Genomic DNA, 24,669 nt, shown 5'->3' with positions numbered 1-24,669 from the left:
CCTATTACTTAATCTTTTTGGAATAAATGTTTTATAATATTTATCGATTGATTGTAATTTTTTGTATAAAAAAGTTTTTATTTATATTAAAAATATATTCGGTTAATGATATTATCTTATAATTTGTAAATAAATCTAGTAATAAAATAACTTTAATAGTTGGTGTCACTTTTTCGAAAATTCTGGTTTTTTCATTGTAAATTTTTCCGGTGATAAATTTATCACACTGAGGTTATTTTTCCGGTGAGATTTTTATCCTTGATTTAATGAAATTAATATATATAAATTTTATTATTTTTAATTTCGAATGAGTATAATAAAATATTTTTTATGTGTTTTTGTTTTTGATGTGATTTGAATGAGAAAGGGACAGACTAGCCCATTGTCACTTTTTAATTTAGCAAATGAACGCTTATGGAGTGGAGTTTTTGGGTAAATCTGATTTGCTTATAAATGAAATAAAATCAAAAGAAACCATATTGGCATTATATTATGCAAAAATAAATGATCTTACTTAGTACTTTTAAAGTTAATTTCAGAAAAAATTTGACACAATGGTATCCGGCACATACAAGTGGTGTACAACCAAAATATAAGTTGGTTTAAACATATATTGCTATATCTCATGATCTTACTTAGTACTTTTAAAGTTAATTTCAGAAAAAATTTGACACAATGGTATCCGGCACATACAAGTGGTGTACAACCAAAATATAAGTTATTTAAACATATATTGCTATATCTCATGATCTTACTTAGTACTTTTAAAGTTAATTTCAGAAAAAATTTGACACAATGGTATCCGGCACATACAAGTGGTGTACAACCAAAATATAAGTTAGTTTAAACATATATTGCTATATCTCATGATCTTACTTAGTACTTTTAAAGTTAATTTCAGAAAAAATTTGACACAATGGTATCCGGCACATACAAGTGGTGTACAACCAAAATATAAGTTAGTTTAAACATATATTGCTATATCTCATGATCTTACTTAGTACTTTTAAAGTTAATTTCAGAAAAAATTTGACACAATGGTATCCGGCACATACAAGTGGTGTACAACCAAAATATAAGTTGGTTTAAACATATATTGCTATATCTCATGATCTTACTTAGTACTTTTAAAGTTAATTTCAGAAAAAATTTGACACAATGGTATCCGGCACATACAAGTGGTGTACAACCAAAATATAAGTTGGTTTAAACATATATTGCTATATCTCATGATCTTACTTAGTACTTTTAAAGTTAATTTCAGAAAAAATTTGACACAATGGTATCCGGCACATACAAGTGGTGTACAACCAAATCTTCGACTCGATGAACTTGTCATCGAGTTATATTCCAGTGTTGTTCCTTCATTCCTGATTAAGTTGCAAATTAAAGGTCTGGATTCAGAGAGAAGTGTTAAAGTTATCAAAAAAGTCACAAGAGATTTCGAAGAAATGACACAATTTAAAAAAGTTCGAATGCATCAGTATGCTTGAAGCTGTTCAGAAAGGTCTGAAAAATGATACACTTGATCCCAACATTGTTTACTCAACATTAAAAATATTATTGCAAAGAAAACATTTGATTTAATAAACATTTAATTTATTATAATTAATTTTTTATTACAGTATAGTAAAAAATGCTATAAATAAATTATTATATTTTATTAAAATGTGACTTTTAATAGTAAGTGAATAAAATAAATCAGGAATTGGGAAAGAAATAAGGTTAATTAAAAATAATGAAAATTACAAGTTTAAGGTTAATGAAAAGTGACAATGGGCGAGTTTGTCCCCCACTCAAGACGAAATGGTGGAAGTGAACTCAAAATAAGAGTAATTAGGTTATTTTGCCGACCAAATATATTTACAAGGCAAAATATCATATTACATGTCAACCTATTATCAGTATGTTTTGATAAAAAAAATTTTATCAAATATCATATTAAAATTAACATCTATATCTATATCAATATCTACACTATAAATTTTTTTATTCAATATCATAGATTTCAAAAATTTATTTCAATTTTAAATTAATTTATGGCTTTCATCAAAATTGTTTTTTATTAAAAAGCATGTTTCACAATTTTTACGGTTTCTTTCAAAAGTTATAAAAAGAGAGTCAATAAGAAATTTCAACGCTTCAAGAAGGAATCAAAGAAATTGACGAAGTTCCAGAATTTTATTCAACAATTCTTAATCAATTAACAAAAACTATACCGAAACTTATCTTACCATCCAAATCAAATCACATTACATACGGAATAAACATTTAATCTTTTACCATTAAAATTATATTTATACGTTATTTAATTTTTTTACGTCTAAGTTGAATAGGATAATAGCCGAAGATATAAAGTAACTATAGTTTACAAGCTAAGGAACAAATCAGCATTGAAACTAAAAAATGCTGAAATATTATAATAAATTGAAGAAATACTGTGATAGAATACCTAGTTATACTAGATACTATTATAATATGAATTCATTTGTATTGAATATCGATTAAAATAAAATGGAACGTCAATTTGACAGACTCAAGTTTCGAATTAGAGACCAACTTTCATCAGCATAGTATATGTGCGCAAACTACTGCATAATGGTATGCTTATCTTTTCATTTTAAAAAAATAACGTATTTGAATAATTCGTAAAAAATTAGAATTACTCGATATTAGAGCATATTGCTTTTCTATTCATATATGCTTATATTCTACAATAGTGTTACCAAACATCGGGCAAACATCATACGTATAATACAACTTTTTAATACTTGAACGAATTTGACAGACTCAAGTTTCGAATTAGAGACCAACTTTCATCAGCATAGTATATGTGCGCAAAACTACTGCATAATGGTATGCTTATCTTTTCATTTTAAAAAATAACGTATTTGAATAATTTCGTAAAAAATTAGAATTACTCGATATTAAGCATATTGCTTTTCTATCATATATGCTTATATTCTACAATAGTGTTACCAAACATCGGGCAACATCATACTATAATACAACTTTTTAATACTTGAACGTCAATTTGACAGACTCAAGTTTCGAATTAGAGACCAACTTTCATCAGCATAGTATATGTGCGCAAACTACTGCATAATGGTATGCTTATCTTTTCATTTTAAAAAATAACGTATTTGAATAATTTCGTAAAAAATTAGAATTACTCGATATTAAGCATATTGCTTTTCTATCATATATGCTTATTATTCTACAAATAGTGTTACCAAACATCGGGCAACATCATACGTATAATACAACTTTTTCGTACTTCTTTATCGAATTTAAATAGAACTAAGTTTTTATTTTAAATAAAAGAGAAATAATTCTAATTTATAATCTCATTATTAATTTATTCTCATTTTAATATTTCATCGATTTTTTATTATCGATATTCAATACAAAATGAATTCATATTATAATAGTATCTAGTATAACTAGGTTTCTATCACAGTATTTCTTCAATTTATTATAATATTTCAGCATTTTTTAGTTTCAATGCTGATTTGTTCCTTAGCTTGTAAACTATAGTTACTTTATATCTTCGGCTATTATCCTATTCAACTTAGACGTAAAAAATTAAATAACGTATAAATATAATTTTAATGGTAAAAGATTAAATGTTTATTCCGTATGTAATGTGATTTGATTTGGATGGTAAAATAAGTTTCGGTATAGTTTTTGTTAATTGATTAAGAATTGTTGAATAAAATTCTGGAACTTCGTCAATTTCTTTGATTCCCTCTTCCTCGCAATACAACTCCATATCATTAACTTGTATTTAAAGGCTTCCATATACAAAACTATATATAATGTTTGAAAGTTAAATCCAATCTTTTTCTATTTCGAGAAAGGGACAAACTATCCAGTGTCACTTTTCAAAGGAATAAAAAAAATAATAAAGATGAAATAATAACATGAAATCTTATATAAATATAATTTTATCTAAATAGATAAATGAATTAAGCAGTTTACAGTTATATATATTTAATGAGAGACAATATCTAGTTCTATGGTAGAAATGGCTCTTAGACTCAAATAAGTAACACAGATAGAAAGTACTCAGTATAACAATATATATATGTACACTCAAAGTTAGTCGCTGCTAAAATCTTAACCTTGCATTTCGGGAAAATCTGACAAATGGCTCTTAGACTCAAATAAGTAACACAGATAGAAAGTACTCAGTATAACAATTATATATGTACACTCAAAGTTAGTCGCTGCTAAAATCTTAACCTTGCATTTCGGGAAAATCTGACAAATGGCTCTTAGACTTGTTTTGATAATTAATTCTTCAATTATATTATAATTTATAACAAATTTCCTCAAACTATCTGTATGTCATTCAATTCCCGGCCACTACATTCAATGATGGACCATTTCCTTCAAATTTTGAAATACCTTATTCAATTTGTTGTATGGAGCCCGTGATATTCAACACTATGGAGCTCCTCCAGTTTGGTATCCAAGAAGAGATAAAAGCTAGCATGGGCTACTCTCAAAAATGCTTGAAGCAATATATTCAAGTTTGCAACAAGGATCAATAGATTCAAATCTTGTTTATTGTACTTTAAAGGTACTTTTAAAAAAGAAACAATTAATGTAAAAGATTCAAATAATTTTTATTATTATTTTATTAATTTTTTAAATAAGGTTAATAAAAGTGACACTGGATAGTTTGTCCCACACTCTTCTATTTCTAAAAAAATTGAGACCTAAACACGAGATAGCTTTCAGAAAATTTTCAGGGACATTTTTAATCATTTTTTTATTTATTGTAATATCTTTGTTATTAAATTTGAATTGTTTAATATTTGAATGTATAGAATTGAATAGTAAGTAATAATTTTAGTTTTAATACATAGCTAATTGCTAAGCAAAATAATTAATTTATTGTAATTTTGACATGTAAACTAAAGGGAATTTAGCCGGCCAAATATATGTCACTTTTGACTTCACCTCACTTCCACCATTTCGTCTTATGACAAAATATAAGTTGGTTTAAACATATATTGCTATATCTCATGATCTTACTTAGTACTTTTAAAGTTAATTTCAGAAAAAATTTGACACAATGGTATCCGGCACATACAAGTGGTGTACAACCAAAATATAAGTTAGTTTAAACATATATTGCTATATCTCATGATCTTACTTAGTACTTTTAAAGTTAATTTCAGAAAAAATTTGACACAATGGTATCCGGCACATACAAGTGGTGTACAACCAAAATATAAGTTAGTTTAAACATATATTGCTATATCTCATGATCTTACTTAGTACTTTTAAAGTTAATTTCAGAAAAAATTTGACACAATGGTATCCGGCACATACAAGTGGTGTACAACCAAAATATAAGTTAGTTTAAACATATATTGCTATATCTCATGATCTTACTTAGTACTTTTAAAGTTAATTTCAGAAAAAATTTGACACAATGGTATCCGGCACATACAAGTGGTGTACAACCAAAATATAAGTTGGTTTAAACATATATTGCTATATCTCATGATCTTACTTAGTACTTTTAAAGTTAATTTCAGAAAAAATTTGACACAATGGTATCCGGCACATACAAGTGGTGTACAACCAAAATATAAGTTGGTTTAAACATATATTGCTATATCTCATGATCTTACTTAGTACTTTTAAAGTTAATTTCAGAAAAAATTTGACACAATGGTATCCGGCACATACAAGTGGTGTACAACCAAATCTTCGACTCGATGAACTTGTCATCGAGTTATATTCCAGTGTTGTTCCTTCATTCCTGATTAAGTTGCAAATTAAAGGTCTGGATTCAGAGAGAAGTGTTAAAGTTATCAAAAAAGTCACAAGAGATTTCGAAGAAATGACACAATTTAAAAAAGTCGAATGCATCAGTATGCTTGAAGCTGTTCAGAAAGGTCTGAAAAATGATACACTTGATCCCAACATTGTTTACTCAACATTAAAAATATTATTGCAAAGAAAACATTTGATTTAATAAACATTTAATTTATTATAATTAATTTTTTATTACAGTATAGTAAAAAATGCTATAAATAAATTATTATATTTTATTAAAATGTGACTTTTAATAGTAAGTGAATAAAATTAAATCAGGAATTGGGAAGAAATAAGGTTATTAAAATAATGAAAATTACAAGTTTAAGGTTAATGAAAAGTGACAATGGGCGAGTTTGTCCCCCATTCGATTTGAATTTTGTTAACTCTTTTCAAAATCACTTCATTTTTATGATTTCGGTGGACTTAGAGGAGCTTATTGCTTTTGGTATTAAACAGGAAGTCAAGGGCGGTGTCCCATACAGAAGAAGAACGGGATCTCCAAAGCAATATGTCACTTATTCATGTTCGTATCCCCTATGCAAGGCAAAATTTAGGGTTGAAGAACAAAATGGAGTGTTTACTATAAGCAAAGTTAATGAAGAACATTGCCATCATATAGGAGTTGAAATGGGTTCACATTACGCGAGTAAATTTTATCAAAAATGGATCGAACTTTATATTAAAAACGGTGGAAAGCAATTTCTTGCTCAAAAAGCATTTTTTGATAAGTTCGGAATTGATACGAATAACAAAGAAACGATGAAACTTTTCGCGCAGTCTACTGATGCTTTAAAGCACAAATTTTATCGCCTTGATGAGATTATTGCACAAAGATTATCAAACGATCCTTACACTTCTTTGGAAGCATTTTTGAATAATTTACAGGAAGAGTGCCCAGATGATCTCGTTCAATTTGATTACAATGGAGATTTTTCCGAGTTTACAATCATATATGCACCTTTTGCTGCAAAAGAATTGGTGCATAGCATTGATAACCCTCTCCACGTCGATTCCACTCATTCTTTAATTAAAGGAAAGATCCAATTGTTTGCAGTAACAATGAAAACAAGTCAAAACACAATTTTCCCCTTTTGCTATTTTTTAGTGAACCCTCAGACATCTGAAAAAATTCAAGAATGTTTGGTGAAATTCTGTGAGTTTGCGCACCTGGATCCACAGCATTGGAGCGCTGACTGTGCGCTAAACATTGCTCGCGCAATTGAGGACGGATTTCCTCTTGCGCAGCTCAGTTGGTGCGCTGTGCATGTTTTACGCGCATGTGCAAAAGTTGGAAGCTATTTTGACAATCCACAGAATTTTGAGAACTTCTATTTAGCACTGGACTTTTTGACATTACGTGCAGATGCAACGAATGCAGAAAAGCTGGCTGAAGAGTCTGATGAAACATATGAGTTCTTGACAACAATGTTAGAAGAAGAAGAACCGCGCGCTTTGAAGTATTTCGATAAACAATGGAGAAGAACCAAAGAACATTGGATGATGTTATATCGTGGAGAAGGTGATTCCACGAATAACATTGCGGAATCACACTTTCATCAATTAAAGCAAACATTTTTCTTGGGTAAGAAAAATGAGCGCATTGATGACATCGTCATAACTCTCATCACTGTTGTGATTCCAAATGTGATTATTAAGGTTCAAGTCGCTAATGTTTTGAATGAAAAAAGAGCAGTAAGAATTCTTACAAGGGCAGATAATCAGATTGTTGAGCAAAGAGCTTCAAAACACGATGAATGTTTGAAATTAATTCAACACATTTTGGAAATTGTCGAAAGCCGAAGGATTGAACCTAGTGTCCTTATTCCATCTTTGAAGGCAATATTAAATTTGGCACAAAGAAGTTTAAAGGAAGAGTAAGCAAGATTAGATAATTTGGACTTTTTTTAAAATTAATGAATAAACAGTATATTTTTGAAGTGTAAGCTTATTTACCTGAAGCTATATTACTTAATATAACATTCAAAGTATTATTGCTATTTATTGGAGAACAAATTTATGTAATTTTCACATGAAAATTGATAAATTTGTATTTCCTTATGATAATCAATTTTTGTATTTGTAGAGAGTCTCCCTGCATGATATCAAGACTTGGCTATAAGTCTTTATCCATTTTTGAAAATTGTATTGTAAATTGTAAGAATTTCTGAATACTACTACTATAAAATATAATTGCTTATCAATGTATATTCTCCCTGCATGATATCAAGACTTGGCTATAAGTCTTTATCCATTTTTGAAAATTGTATTGTAAATTGTAAGAATTTCTGAATACTACTACTATAAAATATAATTGCTTATCAATGTATATTCTCCCTGCATGATATCAAGACTTGGCTATAAGTCTTTATCCATTTTTGAAAATTGTATTGTAAATTGTAAGAATTTCTGAATACTACTACTATAAAATATAATTGCTTATCAATGTATATTCTCCCTGCATGATATCAAGACTTGGCTATAAGTCTTTATCCATTTTTGAAAATTGTATTGTAAATTGTAAGAATTTCTGAATACTACTACTATAAAATATAATTGCTTATCAATGTATATTCTCCCTGCATGATATCAAGACTTGGCTATAAGTCTCTATTCATTATGAGTATGACCCCATTTTTTTACAAAAAGTGCCGAATTGCAACTTTGTCCCAATCTCGATATTTTTTTTAATTGAAAAACGTTAATATCTGATATTTTGAAGTTTGTAATATTTGTTAGTATCTTAAATTATTGAATGCATACGTTTTTTATGTTCTCAATTTTAAAAAAAATTGTGAAGAATTTAGTTTTTGGAGATGGATGTTTAATATTTGTGAGTGAGAATGCAAGCAGGAGTTTGGTACTTTAAGGCTAGGTTGAGATAGATTTCCCATTATATTATCTGTGAATATATTGTTTGAAAATTCAAGATATAAAAATATATTATCAAAAAATTTTATATTTTTAAATACAATAGGGTGGAAGTATAGTACGATGAGATAGCAATGATATATTTTATAATGGGAGGTAATCTGAAGATAAGTAGCAAATTTTATGCGATTTTGATTGGGAGTTGGAGGGTGTGAGTACTATAGCATGTAATAGTATCTCACACCCTCCAATTCTTCCTATGGCGCCGAAAAATTTTTGGTGAAATGCGACGACATTTCACCAAAAATTTTCGGTGCCATATAGAGAACTATAGTCTGCGAGGTACTGATTCTATCTATGTACCTCGCAGACCATAGTTCTCAGCCAAAATGTCAAAAATTTTGGAAATTCGAAATAATTTTTTTGAGAAAAAATTAACCGTTTAACATTGCCAAAAATCTAAAAAACTCACAATTTTTTTAAATTGATAACCCTCAAACCGTTTCCAATCAATAATTTGAGAGTCTATATGATAATGTAAAAGTTAAAACATTCAAGTATTTAAGTATTTCTTTAAAATATTAAGTTTTTTATTTTTCCAATAAAATTCTAATATCAAATATTTTTATTTAACGATTAATTTTATTTATATTTTTATAGTTTTTTTAAGAAAAAATATTGTTAGGGTTTTATGGATTTTCAATTAATATACAAGATAATTCATGAATGTATATATTTCCAAGTTTTTAAGGACGCAACACTTTACATTTGTAAACTGTCAAAAATGAAGTCACGCTATTTTTCATGCATTACATGCCATTTGTATCTTGTCGATAGTTGTTCTAGTTCTATAGTCATTTAAGAGCGTAATTCTTCGTTTGACTTTTTCAATCACAAAGTCAGCGAAAAATCTCGCTCTTAAATGGCTAAAAACGGTAGGAATGATTTTGTCTGAATGATATTGATGAATATTTTGTTCCACATGACCGAGCTCCCAAGAGACAATCAAGAATTTGGGAGATTTTTGGAAGTTCGGTCATGAGGATTGTACTTGCAGGCCCAGACTATACTTTGGTCAGGGCTTCGTATTTCATTGTTCCCAGGACCGGATTCTCCACTGAAAATATACGTTATTTTTTATTTTTCTATGAAAAAATAGTTTTTCATTTTTATAATACTATATAGTTTACTACTTGATAGATCGTCTATTTTCTATTCCGTATGATTCGGAATCTTTGCATTCCAAAAATTCGTTTTCTGCTTTCAGAACGCGAAAATATGAACCATATGATGAGATAAACAAGAATGTTATGTTTTTATTTATTTATTTATTTATTTATTTATTTATTTATTTATTTATTTATTTATTTATTTATTTATTTATTTATTTATTTATTTATTTATTTATTTATTTATTTATTTATTTATTTATTTATTATTATTTATTTATTTATTTATTTATTTATTTATTTATTTATTTATTTATTTATTTATTTATTTATTTATTTATTTATTTATTTATTTATTTATTTATATTTATTTATTTATTTATTTATTTATTTATTTATTTATTTATTTATTTATTTATTTATTTATTTATTTATTTATTTATTTATTTATTTATTTATTTATTTATATTTATTTATTTATTTATTTATTTATTTATTTATTTATTTATTTATTTATTTATTTATTTCAATTTTCACCACAACTTTACAATGAGCTAACAAATACATAGTATACTAGAATCAAAATCTCGAGCACAAAAGTGACATTGAATACTTGTAAGTATAGAATTTCCATGTAAACTATTCATTTCTATCGTTTTTTGTAGTCCACATTTCCTCACTCTCGATTTTACTCATAAAAATATTTAAAAATCACTATACAATATATAATATATATATATTTATATGGTTAAAACAATGTTATTTTGCGAGATTTCATCTGAAATTAAAATTAGGGATTTTTTGGGAAGACTACAAAATTGTGCGGCCAAATTGCCACCATTTTGTAAAGTAGTTTTTTGACATACAGTGCAATTGCAGGGGACGTGTTTCAAAAAAAATTTAATGGTTGTGTGAGAGACCTTATTCCCTTACAGGAGCTCCAGAGCTCCCAATCCCTACGAAAGGGAGCTCCGGAGCTCCTGAATCTGTATCAGCAGAGGCCCTTTACCATTTGGGCCTCTGCTGATTTAAGATCAAAGCAGCCTTCTGCTTTTCAGGAGCTCCAGAGCTCCCAATCCTACGAAAGGGAGCTCCGGAGCTCCTGAATCTGTATCAGCAGAGGCCCAAATGGTAAAGGGCCTCTGCTGATCAGAAGAATAAGGCAGCCATTCTACCTCTTCAGGAGCTCCAGAACTCCGTTTCCTCAAGATCAGGAGTGATGGAGTTCCTCACTTTCGATTTGTTAAAGCCTGTTCTTTTGGGAACAGTGTAATGCATGAAAAATAGCGTGACTTCATTTTTGACAGTTTACAAATGTAAAGTGTTGCGTCCTTAAAAACTTGGAAATATATACATTCATGAATTATCTTGTATATTAATTGAAAATCCATAAAACCCTAACAATATTTTTTCTTAAAAAAACTATAAAAATATAAATAAAATTAATCGTTAAATAAAAATATTTGATATTAGAATTTTATTGGAAAAATAAAAAACTTAATATTTTAAAGAAATACTTAAATACTTGAATGTTTTAACTTTTACATTATCATATAGACTCTCAAATTATTGATTGGAAACGGTTTGAGGGTTATCAATTTAAAAAAATTGTGAGTTTTTTAGATTTTTGGCAATGTTAAACGGTTAATTTTTTCTCAAAAAAATTATTTCGAATTTCCAAAATTTTTGACATTTTGGCTGAGAACTATGGTCTGCGAGGTACATAGATAGAATCAGTACCTCGCAGACTATAGTTCTCTATATGGCACCGAAAATTTTTGGTGAAATGTCGTCGCATTTCACCAAAAATTTTTCGGCGCCATAGGAAGAATTGGAGGGTGTGAGATACTATTACATGCTATAGTACTCACACCCTCCAACTCCCAATCAAAATCGCATAAAATTTGCTACTTATCTTCAGATTACCTCCCATTATAAAATATATCATTGCTATCTCATCGTACTATACTTCCACCCTATTGTATTTAAAAATATAAAATTTTTTGATAATATATTTTTATATCTTGAATTTTCAAACAATATATTCACAGATAATATAATGGGAAATCTATCTCAACCTAGCCTTAAAGTACCAAACTCCTGCTTGCATTCTCACTCACAAATATTAAACATCCATCTCAGTACAGTATACATTGTGCGTCGCCTGTAGCCTACAGCTACAGGCACCGGCACAATGAAAAAGTGACACTATACGGGCACTAATTATTATGGACGCCATAATGAGACGTGCCTTTAGTGGCGAAGAAACAGCCTGACGTACAACTGGGGGATTCTTATTCGCACCAATTGATATGGATGATGTTCCAACTGATAAGAGACAAAGGATCCAGAAGAGGATCGAGATCATGACAAAGATCATAAGAAACCAAGATCACATTATAAGTAAGCAATACTCGCAAATACAAAGAACGAAGAGAACAATGAAAATGATCGAGTATGCAATAGAACAAAGAATTGAAGCACGCAGTCTGGTGCCTTGGTAACTTCTAAAGATCCCCACAAACAGTTAAGAATAAATACTTTTTTTCACTGGAAAAAAAATGATATTTTTTTATAAAGATAAGTATTTAATTACAGTAGTCAACAAGTGGCTTCTTTCTTTGTATGATGAGTTTGCAGTAATGAAGCGTTCGTGCCACATATCAGACTGCCTTCCCAACTGATCAACTCGAGATCTGAGATCAGAGATCTCTTCATCTTTGTAGTCGAGCTTGGTCTTGAGTAATGTTATGAACTCATTCTTCTGTTGTAGTTCCTCCGCCTGCTTTGTGATCTGCTGCTTTAGTTCCTCGAGAGCTACGTTTGACTCCTCCAGCTGCTTCAAATACTTGTGGCTGGTCTTGATTAAACGTAGAACTCGAGGAGTAGCTTGTGGACCCGTTTTCTTTGCCGTTTGCTTGTGATCGAGATCTGGGATCTTGATCTCGGTCTTCGGACTCTCGCCACCCATCAATATTTCCTCGTCGCCAGAGGACTGTTCTTCAGTCACCTCTGGCTTCTGGATGGCAACAGCCTTAGCAGGAGCTGTGTTGTTCGCTTCCATTAAAAAATGTTGTGCATGAAAAATAGTGTGACTTCATTTTTGACAAAAAGTGACACTATTTCTGATGGTTTTGTCATTTATTTGTCAGATTTATAAATGGATAATAATGCTGTAAATCAGATATTAATTAAAAATATTTAAGATTTATGTTCGAATTGAAAAGCAAAATGATATTTTTGAGTAGGTGACAAAAGTGCATACTCTTAAATTAACCTTAAATGTTGATTTTTCGATATTTTCGGTATTAACCTTATTGTAAATTTTTCCGGTGATAAATTTATCACACTGAGGTTATTTTTCCGGTGAGATTTTTAACCTTGATTTAATGAAATGAGTTTGGTAGAATTTACGAAAAAGTGACACTTAAACTTAAATTTCCAAACACTATTTTTTGATTGTATTTTGTTATTTATATATTTATATATATATATGTATATATTTATATATCTATATATTTATATATCTATATATATTTATATATGTATATATTTATATATGTATATATTTATATATCTATATATTTATATATCTATATATTTATATATCTATATATTTATATATCTATATATTTATATATGTATATATTTATATATGTATATATTTATATATGTATATATTATATATGTATATATTTATATATGTATATATTTATATATGTATACATTTATATATGTATATTTATATATGTATACATTTATATATTTACATATATATGTATACATTTATATATGTATATATTTATATATGTATATGTAATGCATGAAAATTCGGTTCACTTCATTTTTGACACTTTACATATCGGATGTATTATCTAAGAATTATATTATAAAATAATAATTTTGTGTTTTATAAGTTTATTTGTATAAATTGATTCCTTCGCAAACAGCGGGAAACGTTGTCTGAATAGTTTAACATTCAGACAAAGTTTCCCGCTGTCAGAGAGGGAATGGAAGGGTAAGAGGTATATATTCATAATGTATACCTCTTACCCTTTCATTCCCTCGAGAAAGTTCAAAAACTTGGGTGCAATCAGTTCTGATTGCACCCAAGTTTTTGAACTTTGTATAAGGAATTGTTGGCTATGATGTACTGATCATGAATCAGTACATCATAGCCAACAATTCCTTCGCAAACAGCGGGAAATTTGTCTGATTCCACACTAATTTTATTAATTTATCTAAACTTTTATCCTCGTCTACAATTTAATCATCAATAATTATCTCTTGTTCTATTTCACTATTATATATATATATATTTATATGATTTGATTTAAAAAAAATAAATAAATAAATTAATAAATCATTTACTCAAATATATCAAAAGTTTTATTTTTATATATAAAGATAACTACTTTTAAAAAAAATACCCTATTATTTTTGCCATGTAAACTATTTTTGCCATGTAAATATGTCACTTTTGTCAGAAGTGAAGTGAACCGAATTTTCATGCACAACATTTATATATGTATATATTTATATATGTATATATTTATATATGTATATATTTATATATGTATATATTTATATATGTATATATTTATATATGTATATATTTATATATGTATATATTTATATATGTATATATTTATATATGAATAAATAATACATCAAACTAGTTTTAGAGTTGATAGTAAGAAGCGAAGAACACTACCAGTAAGATACAGCAGTAGTAGCTGCTTCATGCTGCATTGAGTATTGTTGAATAATTTGAAGTAGTGGTTTTTGAAATCAGCACCCCTATGAGAGCGCTGGCGACCGAAACACGACTAGTAAGATTGTGTATTAGAAACTGCTTCATGCTGTGTTGAGTAAGCCTCGATTTCTTTATCAGACCACCTTTAAATTAACCACTCACATTCTCACTGTGGTCCATCTAAAATTTGTAAACTTTATGACATAAAATTATATTATATGCAGGATCCCACCTATTACTTAATCTTTTTGGAATAAATGTTTTATAATATTTATCGATTGATTGTAATTTTTTGTATAAAAAAGTTTTTTATTTATATTAAAAATATATTCGGTTAATGATATTATCTTATAATTTGTAAATAAATCTAGTAATAAAATAACTTTAATAGTTGGTGTCACTTTTTCGAAAATTCTGGTTTTTTCATTGTAAATTTTTCCGGTGATAAATTTATCACACTGAGGTTATTTTTCCGGTGAGATTTTTATCCTTGATTTAATGAAATTAATATATATAAATTTTATTATTTTTAATTTCGAATGAGTATAATAAAATATTTTTTATGTGTTTTTGTTTTTGATGTGATTTGAATGAGAAAGGGACAGACTAGCCCATTGTCACTTTTTAATTTAGCAAATGAACGCTTATGGAGTGGAGTTTTTGGGTAAATCTGATTTGCTTATAAATGAAATAAAATCAAAAGAAACCATATTGGCATTATATTATGCAAAAATAAATGATCTTACTTAGTACTTTTAAAGTTAATTTCAGAAAAAATTTGACACAATGGTATCCGGCACATACAAGTGGTGTACAACCAAAATATAAGTTGGTTTAAACATATATTGCTATATCTCATGATCTTACTTAGTACTTTTAAAGTTAATTTCAGAAAAAATTTGACACAATGGTATCCGGCACATACAAGTGGTGTACAACCAAAATATAAGTTAGTTTAAACATATATTGCTATATCTCATGATCTTACTTAGTACTTTTAAAGTTAATTTCAGAAAAAATTTGACACAATGGTATCCGGCACATACAAGTGGTGTACAACCAAAATATAAGTTAGTTTAAACATATATTGCTATATCTCATGATCTTACTTAGTACTTTTAAAGTTAATTTCAGAAAAAATTTGACACAATGGTATCCGGCACATACAAGTGGTGTACAACCAAAATATAAGTTAGTTTAAACATATATTGCTATATCTCATGATCTTACTTAGTACTTTTAAAGTTAATTTCAGAAAAAATTTGACACAATGGTATCCGGCACATACAAGTGGTGTACAACCAAAATATAAGTTGGTTTAAACATATATTGCTATATCTCATGATCTTACTTAGTACTTTTAAAGTTAATTTCAGAAAAAATTTGACACAATGGTATCCGGCACATACAAGTGGTGTACAACCAAAATATAAGTTGGTTTAAACATATATTGCTATATCTCATGATCTTACTTAGTACTTTTAAAGTTAATTTCAGAAAAAATTTGACACAATGGTATCCGGCACATACAAGTGGTGTACAACCAAATCTTCGACTCGATGAACTTGTCATCGAGTTATATTCCAGTGTTGTTCCTTCATTCCTGATTAAGTTGCAAATTAAAGGTCTGGATTCAGAGAGAAGTGTTAAAGTTATCAAAAAAGTCACAAGAGATTTCGAAGAAATGACACAATTTAAAAAAGTCGAATGCATCAGTATGCTTGAAGCTGTTCAGAAAGGTCTGAAAAATGATACACTTGATCCCAACATTGTTTACTCAACATTAAAAATATTATTGCAAAGAAAACATTTGATTTAATAAACATTTAATTTATTATAATTAATTTTTTATTACAGTATAGTAAAAAATGCTATAAATAAATTATTATATTTTATTAAAATGTGACTTTTAATAGTAAGTGAATAAAATAAATCAGGAATTGGGAAAGAAATAAGGTTAATTAAAAATAATGAAAATTACAAGTTTAAGGTTAATGAAAAGTGACAATGGGCGAGTTTGTCCCCCACTCAAGACGAAATGGTGGAAGTGAACTCAAAATAAGAGTAATTAGGTTATTTTGCCGACCAAATATATTTACAAGGCAAAATATCATATTACATGTCAACCTATTATCAGTATGTTTTGATAAAAAAAATTTTATCAAATATCATATTAAAATTAACATCTATATCTATATCAATATCTACACTATAAATTTTTTTATTCAATATCATAGATTTCAAAAATTTATTTCAATTTTAAATTAATTTATGGCTTTCATCAAAATTGTTTTTTATTAAAAAGCATGTTTCACAATTTTTACGGTTTCTTTCAAAAGTTATAAAAAGAGAGTCAATAAGAAATTTCAACGCTTCAAGAAGGAATCAAAGAAATTGACGAAGTTCCAGAATTTTATTCAACAATTCTTAATCAATTAACAAAAACTATACCGAAACTTATCTTACCATCCAAATCAAATCACATTACATACGGAATAAACATTTAATCTTTTACCATTAAAATTATATTTATACGTTATTTAATTTTTTTACGTCTAAGTTGAATAGGATAATAGCCGAAGATATAAAGTAACTATAGTTTACAAGCTAAGGAACAAATCAGCATTGAAACTAAAAAATGCTGAAATATTATAATAAATTGAAGAAATACTGTGATAGAATACCTAGTTATACTAGATACTATTATAATATGAATTCATTTGTATTGAATATCGATTAAAATAAAATGGAACGTCAATTTGACAGACTCAAGTTTCGAATTAGAGACCAACTTTCATCAGCATAGTATATGTGCGCAAACTACTGCATAATGGTATGCTTATCTTTTCATTTTAAAAAATAACGTATTTGAATAATTTCGTAAAAAATTAGAATTACTCGATATTAAGCATATTGCTTTTCTATCATATATGCTTATATTCTACAATAGTGTTACCAAACATCGGGCAACATCATACGTATAATACAACTTTTTAATACTTGAACGTCAATTTGACAGACTCAAGTTTCGAATTAGAGACCAACTTTCATCAGCATAGTATATGTGCGCAAACTACTGCATAATGGTATGCTTATCTTTTCATTTTAAAAAATAACGTATTTGAATAATTTCGTAAAAAATTAGAATTACTCGATATTAAGCATATTGCTTTTCTATCATATATGCTTATATTCTACAATAGTGTTACCAAACATCGGGCAACATCATACGTATAATACAACTTTTTAATACTTGAACGTCAATTTGACAGACTCAAGTTTCGAATTAGAGACCAACTTTCATCAGCATAGTATATGTGCGCAAACTACTGCATAATGGTATGCTTATCTTTTCATTTTAAAAAATAACGTATTTGAATAATTTCGTAAAAAATTAGAATTACTCGATATTAAGCATATTGCTTTTCTATCATATATGCTTATATTCTACAATAGTGTTACCAAACATCGGGCAACATCATACGTATAATACAACTTTTTAATACTTGAACGTCAATTTGACAGACTCAAGTTTCGAATTAGAGACCAACTTTCATCAGCATAGTATATGTGCGCAAACTACTGCATAATGGTATGCTTATCTTTTCATTTTAAAAAATAACGTATTTGAATAATTTCGTAAAAAATTAGAATTACTCGATATTAAGCATATTGCTTTTCTATCATATATGCTTATATTCTACAATAGTGTTACCAAACATCGGGCAACATCATACGTATAATACAACTTTTTCGTACTTCTTTATCGAATTTAAATAGAACTAAGTTTTTATTTTAAATAAAAGAGAAATAATTCTAATTTATAATCTCATTATTAATTTATTCTCATTTTAATATTTCATCGATTTTTTATTATCGATATTCAATACAAATGAATTCATATTATAATAGTATCTAGTATAACTAGGTATTCTATCACAGTATTTCTTCAATTTATTATAATATTTCAGCATTTTTTAGTTTCAATGCTGATTTGTTCCTTAGCTTGTAAACTATAGTTACTTTATATCTTCGGCTATTATCCTATTCAACTTAGACGTAAAAAATTAAATAACGTATAAATATAATTTTAATGGTAAAAGATTAAATGTTTATTCCGTATGTAATGTGATTTGATTTGGATGGTAAGATAAGTTTCGGTATAGTTTTTGTTAATTGATTAAGAATTGTTGAATAAAATTCTGGAACTTCGTCAATTTCTTTGATTCCCTCTTCCTCGCAATACAACTCCATATCATTAACTTGTATTTAAAGGCTTCCATATACAAAACTATATATAATGTTTGAAAGTTAAATCCAATCTTTTTCTATTTCGAGAAAGGGACAAACTATCCAGTGTCACTTTTCAAAGGAATAAAAAAAATAATAAAGATGAAATAATAACATGAAATCTTATATAAATATAATTTTATCTAAATAGATAAATGAATTAAGCAGTTTACAGTTATATATATTTAATGAGAGACAATATCTAGTTCTATGGTAGAAATGGCTCTTAGACTCAAATAAGTAACACAGATAGAAAGTACTCAGTATAACAATTATATATGTACACTCAAAGTTAGTCGCTGCTAAAATCTTAACCTTGCATTTCGGGAAAATCTGACAAATGGCTCTTAGACTCAAATAAGTAACACAGATAGAAAGTACTCAGTATAACAATTATATATGTACACTCAAAGTTAGTCGCTGCTAAAATCTTAACCTTGCATTTCGGGAAAATCTGACAAATGGCTCTTAGACTTGTTTTGATAATTAATTCTTCAATTATATTATAATTTATAACAAATTTCCTCAAACTATCTGTATGTCATTCAATTCCCGGCCACTACATTCAATGATGGACCATTTCCTTCAAATTTTGAAATACCTTATTCAATTTGTTGTATGGAGCCCGTGATATTCAACACTATGGAGCTCCTCCAGTTTGGTATCCAAGAAGAGATAAAAGCTAGCATGGGCTACTCTCAAAAATGCTTGAAGCAATATATTCAAGTTTGCAACAAGGATCAATAGATTCAAATCTTGTTTATTGTACTTTAAAGGTACTTTTAAAAAAGAAACAATTAATGTAAAAGATTCAAATAATTTTTTATTATTATTTTATTAATTTTTTAAATAAGGTTAATAAAAGTGACACTGGATAGTTTGTCCCACACTCTTCTATTTCTAAAAAAATTGAGACCTAAACACGAGATAGCTTTCAGAAAATTTTCAGGGACATTTTTAATCATTTTTTTATTTATTGTAATATCTTTGTTATTAAATTTGAATTGTTTAATATTTGAATGTATAGAATTGAATAGTAATAATTTTAGTTTTAATACATAGCTAATTGCTAAGCAAAATAATTAATTTATTGTAATTTTGACATGTAAACTAAAGGGGAATTTAGCCGGCCAAATATATGTCACTTTTGACTTCACCTCACTTCCACCATTTCGTCTTATGACAAAATATAAGTTAGTTTAAACATATATTGCTATATCTCATGATCTTACTTAGTACTTTTAAAGTTAATTTCAGAAAAAATTTGACACAATGGTATCCGGCACATACAAGTGGTGTACAACCAAATCTTCGACTCGATGAACTTGTCATCGAGTTATATTCCAGTGTTGTTCCTTCATTCCTGATTAAGTTGCAAATTAAAGGTCTGGATTCAGAGAGAAGTGTTAAAGTTATCAAAAAAGTCACAAGAGATTTCGAAGAAATGACACAATTTAAAAAAGTCGAATGCATCAGTATGCTTGAAGCTGTTCAGAAAGGTCTGAAAAATGATACACTTGATCCCAACATTGTTTACTCAACATTAAAAATATTATTGCAAAGAAAACATTTGATTTAATAAACATTTAATTTATTATAATTAATTTTTTATTACAGTATAGTAAAAAATGCTATAAATAAATTATTATATTTTATTAAAATGTGACTTTTAATAGTAAGTGAATAAAATAAATCAGGAATTGGGAAAGAAATAAGGTTAATTAAAAATAATGAAAATTACAAGTTTAAGGTTAATGAAAAGTGACAATGGGCGAGTTTGTCCCCCATTCGATTTGAATTTTGTTAACTCTTTTCAAAATCACTTCATTTTTATGATTTCGGTGGACTTAGAGGAGCTTATTGCTTTTGGTATTAAACAGGAAGTCAAGGGCGGTGTCCCATACAGAAGAAGAACGGGATCTCCAAAGCAATATGTCACTTATTCATGTTCGTATCCCCTATGCAAGGCAAAATTTAGGGTTGAAGAACAAAATGGAGTGTTTACTATAAGCAAAGTTAATGAAGAACATTGCCATCATATAGGAGTTGAAATGGGTTCACATTACGCGAGTAAATTTTATCAAAAATGGATCGAACTTTATATTAAAAACGGTGGAAAGCAATTTCTTGCTCAAAAAGCATTTTTTGATAAGTTCGGAATTGATACGAATAACAAAGAAACGATGAAACTTTTCGCGCAGTCTACTGATGCTTTAAAGCACAAATTTTATCGCCTTGATGAGATTATTGCACAAAGATTATCAAACGATCCTTACACTTCTTTGGAAGCATTTTTGAATAATTTACAGGAAGAGTGCCCAGATGATCTCGTTCAATTTGATTACAATGGAGATTTTTCCGAGTTTACAATCATATATGCACCTTTTGCTGCAAAAGAATTGGTGCATAGCATTGATAACCCTCTCCACGTCGATTCCACTCATTCTTTAATTAAAGGAAAGATCCAATTGTTTGCAGTAACAATGAAAACAAGTCAAAACACAATTTTCCCCTTTTGCTATTTTTTAGTGAACCCTCAGACATCTGAAAAAATTCAAGAATGTTTGGTGAAATTCTGTGAGTTTGCGCACCTGGATCCACAGCATTGGAGCGCTGACTGTGCGCTAAACATTGCTCGCGCAATTGAGGACGGATTTCCTCTTGCGCAGCTCAGTTGGTGCACTGTGCATGTTTTACGCGCATGTGCAAAAGTTGGAAGCTATTTTGACAATCCACGGAATTTTGAGAACTTCTATTTAGCACTGGACTTTTTGACATTACGTGCAGATGCAACGAATGCAGAAAAGCTGGCTGAAGAGTCTGATGAAACATATGAGTTCTTGACAACAATGTTAGAAGAAGAAGAACCGCGCGCTTTGAAGTATTTCGATAAACAATGGAGAAGAACCAAAGAACATTGGATGATGTTATATCGTGGAGAAGGTGATTCCACGAATAACATTGCGGAATCACACTTTCATCAATTAAAGCAAACATTTTTCTTGGGTAAGAAAAATGAGCGCATTGATGACATCGTCATAACTCTCATCACTGTTGTGATTCCAAATGTGATTATTAAGGTTCAAGTCGCTAATGTTTTGAATGAAAAAAGAGCAGTAAGAATTCTTACAAGGGCAGATAATCAGATTGTTGAGCAAAGAGCTTCAAAACACGATGAATGTTTGAAATTAATTCAACACATTTTGGAAATTGTCGAAAGCCGAAGGATTGAACCTAGTGTCCTTATTCCATCTTTGAAGGCAATATTAAATTTGGCACAAAGAAGTTTAAAGGAAGAGTAAGCAAGATTAGATAATTTGGACTTTTTTTAAAATTAATGAATAAACAGTATATTTTTGAAGTGTAAGCTTATTTACCTGAAGCTATATTACTTAATATAACATTCAAAGTATTATTGCTATTTATTGGAGAACAAATTTATGTAATTTTCACATGAAAATTGATAAATTTGTATTTCCTTATGATAATCAATTTTTGTATTTGTAGAGAGTCTCCCTGCATGATATCAAGACTTGGCTATAAGTCTTTATCCATTTTTGAAAATTGTATTGTAAATTGTAAGAATTTCTGAATACTACTACTATAAAATATAATTGCTTATCAATGTATATTCTCCCTGCATGATATCAAGACTTGGCTATAAGTCTTTATCCATTTTTGAAAATTGTATTGTAAATTGTAAGAATTTCTGAATACTACTACTATAAAATATAATTGCTTATCAATGTATATTCTCCCTGCATGATATCAAGACTTGGCTATAAGTCTTTATCCATTTTTGAAAATTGTATTGTAAATTGTAAGAATTTCTGAATACTACTACTATAAAATATAATTGCTTATCAATGTATATTCTCCCTGCATGATATCAAGACTTGGCTATAAGTCTTTATCCATTTTTGAAAATTGTATTGTAAATTGTAAGAATTTCTGAATACTACTACTATAAAATATAATTGCTTATCAATGTATATTCTCCCTGCATGATATCAAGACTTGGCTATAAGTCTCTATTCATTATGAGTATGACCCCATTTTTTTACAAAAAGTGCCGAATTGCAACTTTGTCCCAATCTCGATATTTTTTTTAATTGAAAAACGTTAATATCTGATATTTTGAAGTTTGTAATATTTGTTAGTATCTTAAATTATTGAATGCATACGTTTTTTATGTTCTCAATTTTAAAAAAAATTGTGAAGAATTTAGTTTTTTGGAGATGGATGTTTAATATTTGTGAGTGAGAATGCAAGCAGGAGTTTGGTACTTTAAGGCTAGGTTGAGATAGATTTCCCATTATATTATCTGTGAATATATTGTTTGAAAATTCAAGATATAAAAATATATTATCAAAAAATTTTATATTTTTAAATACAATAGGGTGGAAGTATAGTACGATGAGATAGCAATGATATATTTTATAATGGGAGGTAATCTGAAGATAAGTAGCAAATTTTATGCGATTTTGATTGGGAGTTGGAGGGTGTGAGTACTATAGCATGTAATAGTATCTCACACCCTCCAATTCTTCCTATGGCGCCGAAAAATTTTTGGTGAAATGCGACGACATTTCACCAAAAATTTTCGGTGCCATATAGAGAACTATAGTCTGCGAGGTACTGATTCTATCTATGTACCTCGCAGACCATAGTTCTCAGCCAAAATGTCAAAAATTTTGGAAATTCGAAATAATTTTTTTGAGAAAAAATTAACCGTTTAACATTGCCAAAAATCTAAAAAACTCACAATTTTTTTAAATTGATAACCCTCAAACCGTTTCCAATCAATAATTTGAGAGTCTATATGATAATGTAAAAGTTAAAACATTCAAGTATTTAAGTATTTCTTTAAAATATTAAGTTTTTTATTTTTCCAATAAAATTCTAATATCAAATATTTTTATTTAACGATTAATTTTATTTATATTTTTATAGTTTTTTTAAAAAAAATATTGTTAGGGTTTTATGGATTTTCAATTAATATACAAGATAATTCATGAATGTATATATTTCCAAGTTTTTAAGGACGCAACACTTTACATTTGTAAACTGTCAAAAATGAAGTCACGCTATTTTTCATGCATTACATGCCATTTGTATCTTGTCGATAGTTGTTCTAGTTCTATAGTCATTTAAGAGCGTAATTCTTCGTTTGACTTTTTCAATCACAAAGTCAGCGAAAAATCTCGCTCTTAAATGGCTAAAAACGGTAGGAATGATTTTGTCTGAATGATATTGATGAATATTTTGTTCCACATGACCGAGCTCCCAAGAGACAATCAAGAATTTGGGAGATTTTTGGAAGTTCGGTCATGAGGATTGTACTTGCAGGCCCAGACTATACTTTGGTCAGGGCTTCGTATTTCATTGTTCCCAGGACCGGATTCTCCACTGAAAATATACGTTATTTTTTATTTTTCTATGAAAAAATAGTTTTTCATTTTTATAATACTATATAGTTTACTACTTGATAGATCGTCTATTTTCTATTCCGTATGATTCGGAATCTTTGCATTCCAAAAATTCGTTTTCTGCTTTCAGAACGCGAAAATATGAACCATATGATGAGATAAACAAGAATGTTATGTTTTTATTTATTTATTTATTTATTTATTTATTTATTTATTTATTTATTTATTTATTTATTTATTTATTTATTTATTTATTATTTATTTATTTATTTATTTATTTATTTATTTATTTATTTATTTATTTATTTATTTATTTATT

General features: G+C 28.2%; 2 protein-coding genes across 2 annotated transcripts, besides 33 other annotated features; one reads left to right on the top strand and one right to left on the bottom strand.

Moving 5' to 3' along the window:
• Nucleotides 1-169: 169 nt before the first annotated feature.
• Nucleotides 170-360: a mobile genetic element.
• Nucleotides 361-398: a terminal%2Cinverted (terminal inverted repeat of MuDR-5_TvMULE4 transposon ID:TVAGG3_0066630).
• Nucleotides 361-1,798: a mobile genetic element.
• Nucleotides 1,762-1,798: a terminal%2Cinverted (terminal inverted repeat of MuDR-5_TvMULE4 transposon ID:TVAGG3_0066630).
• Nucleotides 1,799-1,997: 199 nt separating this feature from the next.
• Nucleotides 1,998-2,046: a mobile genetic element.
• Nucleotides 1,998-2,046: a terminal%2Cinverted (terminal inverted repeat of ISTv2 transposon ID:TVAGG3_0066620).
• A 350-nt stretch (nt 2,047-2,396) lies between these two features.
• Nucleotides 2,397-2,446: a mobile genetic element.
• Nucleotides 2,397-2,446: a terminal%2Cinverted (terminal inverted repeat of ISTv2 transposon ID:TVAGG3_0066610).
• A 1,077-nt stretch (nt 2,447-3,523) lies between these two features.
• Nucleotides 3,524-3,552: a mobile genetic element.
• Nucleotides 3,524-3,552: a terminal%2Cinverted (terminal inverted repeat of ISTv1 transposon ID:TVAGG3_0066600).
• A 301-nt stretch (nt 3,553-3,853) lies between these two features.
• Nucleotides 3,854-4,700: a mobile genetic element.
• Nucleotides 4,701-4,994: 294 nt separating this feature from the next.
• Nucleotides 4,995-6,204: a mobile genetic element.
• Nucleotides 6,168-6,204: a terminal%2Cinverted (terminal inverted repeat of MuDR-5_TvMULE4 transposon ID:TVAGG3_0066580).
• Nucleotides 6,205-8,512: a mobile genetic element.
• A 1,309-nt stretch (nt 8,513-9,821) lies between these two features.
• Nucleotides 9,822-9,983: a mobile genetic element.
• Nucleotides 9,984-10,751: 768 nt separating this feature from the next.
• Nucleotides 10,752-11,066: a mobile genetic element.
• A 1,381-nt stretch (nt 11,067-12,447) lies between these two features.
• TVAGG3_0066540 (single helix bin domain-containing protein) lies at nt 12,448-12,939 on the bottom strand (the record flags this gene model as incomplete). The annotated part of the gene is made up of 1 exon (XM_051221531.1): nt 12,448-12,939. One exon carries the CDS (start codon nt 12,937-12,939, stop codon nt 12,448-12,450), a length of 492 nt encoding a protein of 163 aa, XP_051106517.1.
• A 178-nt stretch (nt 12,940-13,117) lies between these two features.
• Nucleotides 13,118-13,271: a mobile genetic element.
• Nucleotides 13,272-13,809: 538 nt separating this feature from the next.
• Nucleotides 13,810-14,091: a mobile genetic element.
• A 941-nt stretch (nt 14,092-15,032) lies between these two features.
• Nucleotides 15,033-15,223: a mobile genetic element.
• Nucleotides 15,224-15,261: a terminal%2Cinverted (terminal inverted repeat of MuDR-5_TvMULE4 transposon ID:TVAGG3_0066500).
• Nucleotides 15,224-16,661: a mobile genetic element.
• Nucleotides 16,625-16,661: a terminal%2Cinverted (terminal inverted repeat of MuDR-5_TvMULE4 transposon ID:TVAGG3_0066500).
• Nucleotides 16,662-16,860: 199 nt separating this feature from the next.
• Nucleotides 16,861-16,909: a mobile genetic element.
• Nucleotides 16,861-16,909: a terminal%2Cinverted (terminal inverted repeat of ISTv2 transposon ID:TVAGG3_0066490).
• A 350-nt stretch (nt 16,910-17,259) lies between these two features.
• Nucleotides 17,260-17,309: a mobile genetic element.
• Nucleotides 17,260-17,309: a terminal%2Cinverted (terminal inverted repeat of ISTv2 transposon ID:TVAGG3_0066480).
• A 1,327-nt stretch (nt 17,310-18,636) lies between these two features.
• Nucleotides 18,637-18,665: a mobile genetic element.
• Nucleotides 18,637-18,665: a terminal%2Cinverted (terminal inverted repeat of ISTv1 transposon ID:TVAGG3_0066470).
• Nucleotides 18,666-18,966: 301 nt separating this feature from the next.
• Nucleotides 18,967-19,813: a mobile genetic element.
• A 291-nt stretch (nt 19,814-20,104) lies between these two features.
• Nucleotides 20,105-20,711: a mobile genetic element.
• Nucleotides 20,675-20,711: a terminal%2Cinverted (terminal inverted repeat of MuDR-5_TvMULE4 transposon ID:TVAGG3_0066450).
• Nucleotides 20,712-23,019: a mobile genetic element.
• On the top strand, nt 20,754-22,223 carry TVAGG3_0066440 (MULE transposase domain-containing protein; the record flags this gene model as incomplete). Its single annotated transcript, XM_051221530.1, has 1 exon — nt 20,754-22,223. One exon carries the CDS (start codon nt 20,754-20,756, stop codon nt 22,221-22,223), a length of 1,470 nt encoding a protein of 489 aa, XP_051106516.1.
• Nucleotides 23,020-24,328: 1,309 nt separating the features above from the next.
• Nucleotides 24,329-24,490: a mobile genetic element.
• Between the last annotated feature and the right edge of the window lie 179 nt (nt 24,491-24,669).

The sequence above is a fragment of the Trichomonas vaginalis genome, chromosome IV, assembly GCF_026262505.1.
Source record: "Trichomonas vaginalis G3 chromosome IV, whole genome shotgun sequence".
Taxonomy (NCBI): Eukaryota; Parabasalia; order Trichomonadida; family Trichomonadidae; genus Trichomonas; species Trichomonas vaginalis.
This window is presented reverse-complemented; position numbering and strand designations above follow the sequence as displayed.